This window comes from Salvelinus namaycush, chromosome 22 (genome assembly GCF_016432855.1).
Source record: "Salvelinus namaycush isolate Seneca chromosome 22, SaNama_1.0, whole genome shotgun sequence".
NCBI lineage: Eukaryota > Metazoa > Chordata > Actinopteri > Salmoniformes > Salmonidae > Salvelinus > Salvelinus namaycush.
In genome coordinates, this window is record NC_052328.1 from 14,011,468 (window position 1) to 14,024,965 (window position 13,498).

The window sequence follows — 13,498 nt, forward strand, 5'->3', positions numbered from 1 at the left end:
TCTCATCTTTTTAAGTGGGAGAACTTGCACAATTGGTGGCTGACTAAATACTTTTTTGCCCTCTGTACACTATATGATACATTTATTAAACATAAGAATGAGGTTGAGTTGTCATCACCACCCGGCTCGTGGGAAGTGACAAAGAGCTCTTATAGGACCAGGGCACAAATAATAATAATCAATCATTTTGCTCTTTATTTAGCCATCTTACATATAAAACCTTATTTGTTCATCAAATTGTGAATAACTCGCCACAGGTTAATGAGAAGGGTGTGCTTGAAAGGATGCACATAACTCCGCAATGTTGGGTTGTATTGGAGAGAGTCTCAGTCTTAAATACATTTCCACACAGTCTGTGCCTGTATTTAGTTTTCATGCTAGTGAGAGCAGAAAATCCACTCTCACATAAGTATGTGGTTGCAAAGGGCATCAGTGTGTTAACAGCACGATTTGCCAAGGCAGGATACTCTGAGTGCAGCCCTATCCAGAAATCTGGCAGTGGCTTCTGATTAAATTACATTTTCACAGAACCGCTTGTTTCAATGAGGCTCTCTTATTCAGATATCGGTAAGTGGACTGGAGGCAGTCTCTCAATTCATAAAAACATAAAATACTTTGCCCCTTGATAACCAGCGCACTTCTGTATGTTGTAAAAGCGTTACATGGTCACTGCCCATATCATTGCATAATGCAGAAAATACACGAGAGTTCAGGGGCCTAAGTTAACCATAAGTTAACCATTAACTAAGTTAACCATATTCACTGTAGTGTTCAAAATGTCTTTCAAGCTGGCAGGCATTCCCTTGGCAGCAAGAGCCTCTCGGTGGATGCTGCAGTGTACCCAAGTGGCGTCGGGCCAACAGTACAGATACCAACACATCTTGACCACCAAAGTCCATTTGATGTCACAAAGCTGTCCAGTACTTTAAAAAATATCCTATTCTGTTATCCTGGTTTCCAGAAGAGGATGTCTTCCTTAATTGACCCTCCATAAACGTAACGGGCATAGCTGGGCTAGCAACAAATGTAGAATTACTGATGCTAGCATTGGATGTGCTTGTGGAAGCAGAACAACTTGTGTCGTCGACAGGTGCAGGTGTAGTACTGCTGGTAGTAGCAGTGCAACCAGTAGAGCTGGTATGTGTCTCTATGGACGCGGGCCTCACTTTTTTTGGACCATTTATCAATTTTCAAGCAAACGGAATGAGCAGCAGCTACGTTTGGCTACATACGGATCATTAGTGGAAATCCGCCGAGAGAGTAACGGTTAATGTGATTGGACGTTAATTATTTGACTAGGCTACCTGTATTTGACCTTGTGTTGTTGTTTCACTGAACACTAGATGCTTTAATTTTATTTTTGGCAGTGAAATGTGGCTACTCAGGCGAGAAAAAAACATCACCCAAATGTATAGCCCCGTTGGAAAATCTAAATGGACTGTTTGAAAATGTGAATCACATATTTATTTGGCGTACCCCTGGGTATACCCCAGTTTGGGCATAGCCGCCCTAAGCCTATGTGTTCTCTATTTTTTGTTGAATTGAAACAATAGCTATGGATGACTTTGCAAATGCTTTATACTGTAGTCCTAAATAGCTAAATTGAGGATATATGAATGATAAAGTATGGTCAGATTTCATTTGCTCTGTTAAACCTACACTTTGGAATGACTTTGATAGCAACAGTAAATCTATTTAGCTTTTAAGTGGAGATCGCTCAATCATTCTCACGATAGCACATTGGTAATAGTCAGTGATAAATATCATAGCTAAGCAGGGCTGGGCTTGACTATAACCTTGCTGCCCAGCCTATTGAATTTTATTCTGATAGTGGATCTAATGTTGTTTTAAAGGTACAAATTCAACATATTTTAGACAAACCTTGTATATGTTGAAATGGGGCTACCATGATGACAAAAACCTGTGGTTGAAATTTTACCCTCAAAACAACAGTTTATGTTGATTACTTTTTTCAAATCCAATGTATTTTCCACATAGATTTCACGTCACAATACGGTGAAAAATGTGGTTGAAAAGACGTTGATTCAACCACTTTGTTCCCAGTGGGAAGCGACGGAAAAGATGCTTCAAATGAAAACCGAGATGACTGCGTTACAATTTAAACAGCAGGCTCTAGACCTATTTCAATCATATTAAAATACATTTAATGTTCAATCAATTGAGTTGTATTTTGCTACTTGTAGGCTACTATCTGTAATTTGTCTCAATATATTTGATGATGCGTGTCCTAACATGTGCACAATGATGTGCCGAATCAGTGATTAAGTGTATTTTTATTGGGTAAGCATTTAAATAAGCAGCCTCAATATTTGCAACCGTAGGTGGTAATATCTATCTAGGAGCAGATGGTTGTCAGTATTGTGAAATGTTAAGAAAAGATTTCAATGGAGACAGCTGATCTGAGAGTAGAGCTCCCTTTCTTTCGATGCTCCAACGCACTTAGCGGCCGTTCTCTCTGCGTGGTGTTTTGAGAAACGCATGTTACATCTTCGGTCATTGTAGGAAATATGCATTGTTAAAACACTCTTATCGCTATCGGGAAACCGGGCCCAGATCAAAGAAGTGGGGAATACTGAGCTGCTTCACAGCAGTAGCCATCTAATTTTAATAAAGGACTTTCTTTAAAAAGAAACACTGCCCAGTCCAGGTGTTTTACCGTACTTTGTCAGTGGAGAAATACATTTCGGTGTTTGACTGTAGAATGTGGATCTAAATGTGAAGCATTTCCAAAATTGAACTGAACAATGGAGACTTGAACGCAGCATAGCTATGCCCTCCACTAGTCCTCTCCTTTCACTCTCCGCTCACTAGGGGAACTATGGGATGTGACTGCAGTCTGCAACGAGACATGAGATAGGCACAGTGGAAGAATACTCAGCTGTCACACCCTCAACCTGGGTGACTACCAATGTGCTGGAGGCTATGGTTATTCAGTAATCATATATATATATATAGAGTACCAGTCAAAAGTTTGGACACACCAACTCAAAGATTTTTCTTTATTTTTTACTATTTTCTACATTGTAGAATTATAGTGAAGACATCAAAACTATGAAATAACACATATGGAATCATGTAGTAACCAAAAAAGTGTTAAACAAATCAAAATATATTTTATATTTGAGATTATTCAAAGTAGCTACCCTTTGCCTTGATGACAGCTTTGCACACTTTTGGCATTCTCTCAACCAGCTTCATGAAGTAGTCACCTGGAATGCATTTCTATTAACAGGTATGTCTTGTAAAAAGTTAATTTGTGGAATTTCTTTCCTTCTTAATGCGTTTGAGCCAATCAGTTGTGTTGTGACAAAGTTACATTCTTCAAGAATCAATGGCTATATATTAATACATTAAAAGTCCCTTTAATGGATTTAATAGAATTAATTCAATCTGATGCCAACCAGATGCCATCAAACAGGCACCAATTCACATCAACAAAACTCTCCAATCCATTAATATAGAACAATATCAACACAAACTCTCCTCGCACGCGCACAAATACATGATTCATGTGATACAGATAGTAAGACATTGTTATGAGATATGTTTAGGCTATCTAATTATTAACAAGTTACTATCTCATAATAATGTCTTACTATCTCATAACTCTTAGTCGGATTTTATTGTTTAGGTGGCGGGAACGAGCTTCCATAATAGTGTGTTTGACCCAGAGAACAGTGTAATGGGAAGGTTAAGGTTCTCATGAGAGTTTATTCTAGGCCTATTGATTATGATGCTTTTTATTTCAAAACGTTTTTATAGGGAATAGTTATATAACAGGTCTATCTATTTGGTGATCATGTTAGATTATGCACTTACATTAATTTGAGGGGGAAAAATGTAAAGGCCAAGCGCTATCTATCTATGGGTGTGGTATAGACAGGTCAGGTGATGTATTTGGGCAGGGCTAGACCAGCACAGCCCCGGTCAGACCAACGCCAGCACTGCACGTGATCAATAGCAATAACCTACTCTGTACTGAGACCACAGCTATATATATTCGCCCTCGACTTGCATTTTTTTTCTCCTGAAGAACAGGTGCTCAGACCTGCAATATTTCCCGACGTCTGCAGCCACACATATTCTTCGAGGAGGCTGCACGAGCCCTTGACGACTGAGGAAAACGAGCATTAGTAAACTAATTAGAGAGCAACATGTGACAGTCAGAAAACGACTGATTGCAAAGATGTTTCTGATGACATTGAGAAGAGGGTGTCCATAGTAACCGATACCTGCTGCAAAAGGGGCAAACAAACGATCGCCTTTGCTCCAGTGCCAAGCTCAAAACATGACTGGAATGCAACCCGTTTGTTCTGCATGAGGACCTGGAAAACTGCACGACATTCGATTGTATTGGAGCCTGGCTAATATGTATCGACGAATGTATCCATTCATGGCCTGTGTAAGAAGAATCGCTAAGGGTTTAGCGAGCTACGTTGTAGCAGGAGGTTATGTCAGCGCTTGAAACGGCGCAAGGGGGTTTAGGAACGATTTAACTTCAGAACACCTTACCTCGTGTGCTCTTTTCTTATGCATAGCCTAATAAGAAATACTCAATTAAACCAGCTACAATACAGACAGCCTTGCAAATATCGGATATCGTAAATAGCCTATTGAATTTGAAATGTAATTTAACAGCCTACCGACGTTGGATAATTGTATGCCTACAATGCATGTCCATCTCTGCTGGGCACAAACCTTGAATGTAATGTAGGCCTAGTAGACAAATATTTACCAAAATGCTACCAGGGTCTATTCAAATAACGGGAGAGGCACTGTCGGGAGCTGAGATAAAGGATATTTGTGAAAGCCTGAAAGAGAACAGTGTGAGGCTTTTGTCTATCAGGGGATGTCAGCTTTCAGACCGAGACTTCGGACGGGTGTGTCGCGGAGTGACGGAGTCCCACTCACTGGCGCAACTCAACCTGAACCTCGGTGTGGTCTCCACCATCAACCGAACCAAGCATCTCGCCGATGCACTCAAGACCAACAGATCGATCCAGACCCTTTTGTAAGTAGTATATCACAATTAATAAGTTGTCTGTCTGATTGAATGATTGATTGGTCTTAGTGGTTGATAATGATACGGCTACTGTCTATTCACTCATTGTAATCAGCATGGGTCCCTCAGTTTGGGATCCAGTAAGGGCTGTTGCATGTTTTCGCCATGGCATCACATGGGGGACCGGACCCTAATTACCATGAGGATGAGCATGAACTCAAGTCTATGTCAAGTTGATGCTTTATGTAGCTTGAAAGCGGTGCTCTGCATTAGGCTATATGTGTAAACATGAGTAAATGAATTGGATGGTCTTCACTGGCACTTTCATATGGAATGATATTCTGCATTTTTTCCTCTTTCTCTCCTCCCATCTCTCATATGCCACAGTCTCCATGGAAGTCCCCTCCTGGATGCAGGATTGGTCACACTTAACACTGCTCTTTCCACTCACCCTTTACTGGTGTCTCTGGACCTGGGGGACTGTATGCTGGGGGACGAGGCACTGCGGCTAGTCTGTGGCATGCTGCCTCCGGACGGGGCCAAATCAGGTAGAGCCACGCAACACTGCCCTCACTTTTACTGGAGGTATCGGACTCTGAACCTGCTTGGCCGGCTGAGGGACTGGGGCCTGGAAACAGTAGGCTAGTGTAGAGGTCCTCTCTTGTTAGTGTGTGTGTAGGGAAAATGGACGCAGAGAGATAAACACATATTTTAGTATAGAAAATACAGTCCAGACAAATTGCCGCTTTATAGAGCATTCATAAAGTTGTTATTAACACTACATAGCTCTGTCACAATTATCTTTTTCCATCCTATATGTAGCATGACATTAGCTTATGAGTGATTTCTGAAGCATCTTTATAGGCTTTATGAAGGCATTATGTTTACAATTAGACTCATTTGACATGATAATGGAGAAAACACACACTAGCTAGTCAGAGCCTTTAATATATGGCTATATTTGGCTCTGGCTATAGCTAGTTGGTCATTTGATGGTGATAGACTGCCTGTCCCACAGGTCTTAGGGAGCTGACTCTGAGTGCAAACCCCAGCATCACCACAAAGGGCTGGGCCCGCTTGGCCATCGCTGTGGCCCACAGCTCCCAGCTCCGAGTCCTCAACCTGGACTACAACCCCCTGGGTAAGAACCAATCACGAGGACACAAAACCAATTACAGTACTTTATATCAGTGAATTTCTTTATATGGAATCAATTTCTTAACATTTTAAAGGAATATTGCACTCAACCCAAAGTGCTGCAATAAAAATACTTAATCAATATTAACTATTGTGAACTTCAAGTGTTGGAACAACATGAATGTGTCATCATGCGTAATGGGCCTGTTTCAGAGGTGAAGCACTCTTGAGTTACCGATGATGTCCATTTTATGGGCCAGTTGCCTCCTGCATTACCCAATAATATTTGTTATCTCCATGACATCCACCTGGCTGCTTGCACTAGAGAGAAGGAGAAATAGGAAAGGAGGTCATCTGAAGAACATAATGTCCCAAGTTAACTTAAGGTTACATTTTAGAGGGCATAGGCCTACTTGATACACAATTATAGTGCTATGGTCATTTTGGGTTATACAGGGTATAACATTTGGGTTCCATTTCATCCATCTGAATTATGGAGATCAATGACACTCCTAATGACTGGCACATCAAAATCAATCAAATGTATTTATAAAGTCCTTCTTACATCAGCTGATGTCACAAAGTGCTGTACAGAAACCCAGCTTGAAACCCCAAACAGCAAGCAACGCAGGTGTAGAAGCACGGTGGCTAGGAAATGCTGTAGCAAATTGTAGGGGTAGCCCAGACCAGGACTGAAACCTGGGTTCAGTGACTGTCAGCCCAACACCTTAGCTGTTACGCCAAGAGATCTGAATCCCTTGACGAGGTGTTGGGTTAAGGTGGTTACACTATAGCAAGTCCCTCGTGTGAACTGCCCCTCCAATGGCCTCACGGGCGCTATCCCACTTCTGACACCAATGTAGTGAACACCGTGGGTAGCCCCAACTGGGACTTGTTTGGGCTCCCGAGTGGCGCAGCAGTATAAGGCAGTGCATTTCAGTGCTAGAGGCGTCACTACAGACCCTGGTTTGGTCACGGGCTGTATCACAACCGGCCGTGATCGGGAGTCCCATAGGGCGGCGCGCATTTGGCCCAGTGTCGTCCTGGTTAGGGGAGGGTTTGGCCAGGGTAGTCTGTCATTGTAAAATAAGATTTTTTTCCTTAACTGACTTGCCTAGTTAAATAAAGACGAGATCTAAACCCCTTTATGATGTCGCTAGGTGTTGGGTTAAGGTCACAATACTTATACTGTTGAAAAGATGTGCATACGCCTGATGAAGGTGAAAGCCGAAACGTACACTCAGTGGTCAGTTTATTAGGTACACCCATCTAGTACTGGGTCGGACCTCCCTGTAGCCATGAAGGGATGCACCTGGTCAGCAACAATGTTCAGATACACTTTGGCGTTCAAATGTTGCTCAGTTGGTATCAAGGGACCTAACGTGTGCCAGGAAAATATTCTCCACACCATTGGCCTGTACCGTTGACACCAGGCAGGATGGGGCCATGGACTCATGCAGCTTAAGCCAAATCCTGACTCTGCCATCAGCATGACGCAACAGGAACCAGGATTCGTCGGCCCAGGCAATGTTTTTCCACGCCTTAATTGTCCCGTGTTGGTGATCGCGTGCCCACTGGATAGGAGTGGAACCTGGTGTGGTCGTCTGCTGTAATAGCCCATCCGTGACAAGGACCGACGAGTTGTGCGTCTTGAGATGCTGTAAAAGATTTTTTACCCCTTTTTCTCCTCAATTTCGTGATATTCAATTGGTAGTTAAAGTTTTGTCCAATCGCTGCAACGCCAGTACGTAATCGGGAGAGGCGAAGGTCGAAAGCCATGCTTCCTCCAAAACACGAACCTGCCAAGCAGCACTGCTTCTTGACACACTGCTCGCTTAACCCGGATGCCAGCCGCACCAATGTGTCGGAGGAAACACCGTACACCTGGCAACTGAAGTCAGCGTGCGTGTGCCCGGCCCGCCACAAGGAGTCGCTAGAGAGCGATGGGGCAAGGTCATCCCGGCCGACCAAACCCTCCCCTAACCTGAACGACGCTGAGCCAATTGGGTCTCCCCCGGCTGTGACACAGCCTGGGATTAAACCTGGGTCTGTAGTGATGCCTCTAACACTGCGATGCAGTGCCTTAGACCGCTGCGCCACTCGGGAGACCTGAGATGCCGTTCTGCACACCACTGTTGTACTGCACCGTTATTTGCCTGTTTGTGGCCCGCCTGTTAGCTTGCATGATTCTTACCATTCTCATTCGACCTCTCTCATCAACAAGCTGTTTTCTCCCACAGGACTGGCTCTGACTAGATGGTTTTTGTTTGTCGCACCATTCTCTATAAACCCTAGACACGGTCATGCGTGAAAAGTCCAGGAGGCAGGCCATTTCTGAGATACTGGAACCGGCGCGTCTGGCACCCACGATCATACCACGCTAAAAGTTGCTTAGGTCACTCGTTTTGCCCATTCTAACAGTAACCAAATGCCTCGATGTCTGTCTGCCTGCTTTATATAGCAAGCCACGGCCACATTACCTACTTTCTGTAGGAGCGACCCATTTTCATGAACGTGGTGTACCTAATTAACTGTATATCAGCTTTATGCTGTTGGAATAAATGAACTATTTATGCAAATACTAATGTGTGTGGTCCTAATCTGTTGTTCTGAGTCAATGGCACCAATCAGATTTCTGTAATTCTCAAATGACAAACTCACCTTCGGAATTCACTCATGTTTTGGCTGTGTTGGGATTCCAGGGGACCAGATTGCTGGTATGCTAGCAGTGGCTGTGGCGTCCAGCAGAACTCTGGAGGTGTTAGATCTGGAGGGAACAGGACTCACAAACCAGTCAGCACAGGTCTGTAGTGTCACCAACATCACCACTAGAGCATAGTCATCTACACCACTGAGTGTGTGGAAAAACATTACAAAGAAAGTGAGAAGAAATCTGATGAATACTGAACAAAAATATAAACGCAACATGTAAAGTATAAGCTTATTTCTCTCAAATGTTGTGCACAAATGTGTTTACGTTGCTGTTGGTGAGCGTTTCTCCTTTGCCAAGATAATCCATCCACCTGACAGGTGTGCCATATCAAGAAGCTGATTAAACAGCATGATCATTACACAGGTGTACCTTGTGCTGGGGACAATAAAAAGGCCACTCTAAAATGTGCAGTTTTGTCACACAACGCTACAGATGTCTCAAGTTTTGAGGTAGCGTGCAATTGGCATGCTGACTGCAGGAATGTCCACCAGAGCTATTGCCAGATAATTGAATGTTCATTTCTCTACCATAAGCCACCTCCAATGTCAATTTAGAAAATTTGGCAGTACGTCCAACCTGCCTCACAACCGAAGACCACGTGTAACCACGCCAGCCCAGGACCTCCACATCCGGCTTCTTCACCTGCGGGATTGTCAGAGACCAGCCACCCGGACAGTTTATGAAATTGATGATTAGTATTTCTGTCTGTAATAATGGCCTTTTTGTTTGGAAAATCTCATTCTGATTGGCTGGGCCTATGACGTCCCAGGCCCACCCATGGCTGCACCCCTGCCCAGTCATGTAAAATCATTAGGGCCTAATGGATTTTTCAATTCATTGATTTCCATATATGAACTGTAACTCAGTAAAATTGTTTATTTTTGTTCAGCATAGTTTCATTATGATTTAAAGCTTCCACCCCTGAAATGAAACATTTTGGTTATTTAGCATACACTCTTATCCAGAGCGGCTTACAGGAGTAATTGGTGTTAAGTGGCATGCTCAAGGACACACAGATTTTTCAGCTAGTCGGATAGGGGATTTGAACCAGGGACCTTTCGGTTACTGGCCCAACGCTCTTATCCGCTAGGCTACCTGTCGCCTTGCCATGTGAAAATGTGTATTTAATATCATTGGAAAAGACACCGGATTCACATGGATTTGCAACAAGTGAGCAGTTCGGATTTGTCACTTCAAGCCCAAATATCATACTTTGACTAAAACGATGACTTGACCAAAATCGTTGCGCAACATCATGGGTAAGCTCTGGCCATCGTCTTTCAGCTCTAAAAAGGATTTCTACTGGTGTGGCCATTTAACTTCCATGCCTCTTCTCAAAATGTGGTGCCCATTTCCAGCATTACTAATGCCAATCATCAATTGAAAAATAACTTGTTTATTTTCATTAATGTTATGGAGGTAGCTTTTCACATCCCTTCTTATGGTTCCATTATATTTAATGACCTTTAATGTGAATGTAACATTGTTCTTTTTCAATCCCACCTATTCTGTAGATTGTAAATTGATTTTATAGTTATATCCACTAGGTGGGGCTGCTGTATATCAAATCTCCCAATTTTTAACTGTCGTCATAGCAAAGCCCTGTTCCTCTCATGGTCTAATTTCAAAGTCAGTCTGTTTTCTTAGGAGACGAAGGGGCTTTCATGTGCATGCATGAGTGTGGAACAACAAGGGTGGGAGTGCTGAACAGAGCCTTGGGCTAGCATACCAAAGTCACCGTCTGGTGGCTGTGAGGCCTCCTCAGTCTTTGATCAAAGTTAACTTCATCTGGACAGGCAGCTCCTTCTGGTATTGACCCATAACCCTGAGTCTAATTTGCTGTGAAGATGTGCTTACCACACTCAGATAGTCTTTTCTCACAACACACTTCGCCAGCTGTGGCCTGGCAAGTGCAAATGAAAAGTCCTCAAGGCTTTTGAACAATTTGTCAATTTCAACAGACTTTCAATTCATTTTCTAGCTACTATGTCTCTCTCCTGTCTAAAGCTAACTGATTTATAGAGACTAGCCTTGACATGCACTTCACACTAAGAAGAAACGTCACTGCTTTTGAGACGAATACTATAAATCTGAAATCTGAGCAAACAAAAATACACGTTTTGACATTGAAGTGATTTGTTACGTGCCGAAGTAAAAAACAAAACCACATACTGAACAAAAATAATCACAACAATTTCAAAGATTTTATTGAGTTAGAGTTCATTTAAGGACATGTAAATAAATAAATTTGGCCCTAATCTATGGATTTTACATGGGAATGCAGATATTCATCTGTTGGTCACAGATACCTTTAAAAAAAGTAGGGCATGGATCAGAAAACCAGTCAGTATCTGGTATGACCACCATTTACCTCATGCAGCGAAACGCATCTCCTTCGCATAGAGTTGATCAGGCTGTGGAATGTTGTCCCACTCCTCTTCTTCAATGGCTGTGTGAAGTTGCTGGATATTCGCGGGAACTGGAACACGCTGTCGTACACATCGATCCAGAGCATCCCAAACATGTTCAATGGGTGACATGTCTGGTGAGTATGCAGGCCATGGAAGAACTGGGACCTTTTCAGCTTCCAGGAATTGTGTACAGATCCTTTCGACATGGAGCCGTGCATTATCATGCTGAAACATGAGATGGTGATGTCGGATGAATGGCACGACAATGGGCCTCAGGATCTCGTCATGGTATCTCTGTGCATTGAAATTGCCAACGATAAAATGCAATTGTGTTCGTTGTCTGTAGCTTATGGCTGCCAATACCATCATTGGGCACTCAGTTGACATCAGCAAACCGCTCACCCACAAGACGCTATACACGTGGTCTGAGGTTGCGAGCCCGGTTGGACGTACTGCGATATTCTCTAAAACGACGTTGGAGGCTTATGGTAGAGAAATTAACATTTCAGTTCTTTGGCAACAGCTCTGGTGGACATTTTTGCAGTCAGCATGCCAATTGCACACTCCCTCAACTTTAAGCTTCTTTGGCATTGTGTTGTGACAACTGCACATTTTAGTGGCCTTTTGTCCCCAGGACAAGGTGCACCTGCGTAATGATCATGCTGTTTAATCCGCTTCTTGATGTGCCACATCTGTCAGGTGGATGGATTAACGCTCACTAACAGTGACGTGCACAAATTTGTTTACAACATTTGAGAGAAATAAGCTTTTTGTACACACGAACATTTCTGGGGTCTTATTTCAGCTAACGGAAATTGTGACTAACACTTTACATGTTGCGTTTTCATATTTTTGTTCAGTGTAAACGTACGTTCGCAACCTAGAATAAAAATCCCCACTGGCATGCAGAACTCTACCTACAAAGTCCTCATCAACCTCTACTGTAGCCTATCAGTGCTCCATGACAGCCTCCCTTCCCCTGTGCCCCCAGGTATTCCTGGACGTGGTGGAGAACTACCCCACCTGTCTGCGCGTGCTGGTCCTGGCTGAGAACGCCATCAACCCCGAGCTGCAGCAGCAGATCTCAGACCTGCTCTCCGAGGGAGAGGAGGACGACGACAAAGAGAGCGAGGCACGATGCAGCGCTGGCATCCCCACCAGGGAGAAAACCACCTGGGTCCCCCACAGTAGTAAGGGCTGACCTGGCCAACCAAAACACTCTCCTTCCCTGTCCCTTCTTAGTCATAGTCTAGACAGTTCCACTGGGGTGTTCTGTTCAAAATAAATCATTTTCTATAATAAGCTGCTATAAACCCGAAACGTCGGTATAAGTGATGACCTAAAATAACTCTACTAACTAACCATTTTGCTGAAGAATGAGGCCTGTTCCCGTTTCCGGAGTGCTTTAGAGTAGACTGGTAGTCAGATCTGTTTGTGCTTTGGCCAACTTGTTCATTGTCTTTCCGTCTAAGGCTAAAGCACCCTACAGATGTGGCGACCAGGCTAGCTGTGGAGTTATAGAAGTCCTAAACCCGTTTCCGTTGTCTCTGCCCCTTGCAGACTCCCACCCCCAGAGGGTCCTGCTGACGTCAGGTCTAGGCGAGAGCCTACTAGCTGAGACTGAGATGTGATTCCACAGCCTTCCTACCTTTTTGGTTTTTACCTCTTTTCTTTTTGCTAGTCTGCACATAATTGCGTTTAAGATCACCTAGTAGCCTGCAACCAATTACACTTTTTGCATGACCTGTAGCACTTTTACATGACAGAATACATTTTGGAGCAGGCACAAAATCCTTAAAACCCACACCAAGTGACTTATAGGCAATAGTGAATTATTTATTTTAAACATGCACAGTCTATTTATAGTTCCGATTTTGAAGGTTATGTAACCAATACAAGTCCGTATGCTCTGATATATCGACTATATATGATTGTTGTGATGGTCTGATGTCAGAATAAATCTGTTTGTTTACATCTTCTTAAAGACGTTTGGATTCGTGTTTTCTGATTGGAATAGCTTACTTAATACTGTACAATAGCTCACTGAACACAGGTTTCCTTTGATCTTAATGTACTTTTCTCTCTACTAAATGGTTTACTAATGTTTCATATGAACATTTATTTTGAAATTGTAGTAATAGCCCTAATAACAGGATGTTCCTGGGGTCAGCACTTAAACGTCACATACAAAATTATCTGTAACGAGCATGTGGT

The 13,498-nt window shown here is 43.0% G+C and overlaps 1 protein-coding gene across 1 annotated transcript; it reads left to right on the top strand.

Moving 5' to 3' along the window:
* The first annotated feature begins 3,988 nt into the window (after positions 1 to 3,988).
* Positions 3,989 to 13,258, top strand: lrrc73 (leucine rich repeat containing 73). Its single transcript, XM_038960867.1, has 6 exons — positions 3,989 to 5,032; positions 5,411 to 5,571; positions 6,042 to 6,164; positions 8,863 to 8,963; positions 12,276 to 12,474; positions 12,845 to 13,258. The coding sequence occupies exons 1-6, from the start codon at positions 4,761 to 4,763 to the stop codon at positions 12,913 to 12,915; spliced, it is 927 nt and encodes a 308-aa protein (XP_038816795.1). The 5' UTR covers positions 3,989 to 4,760; the 3' UTR covers positions 12,916 to 13,258.
* Positions 13,259 to 13,498: the final 240 nt, after the last annotated feature.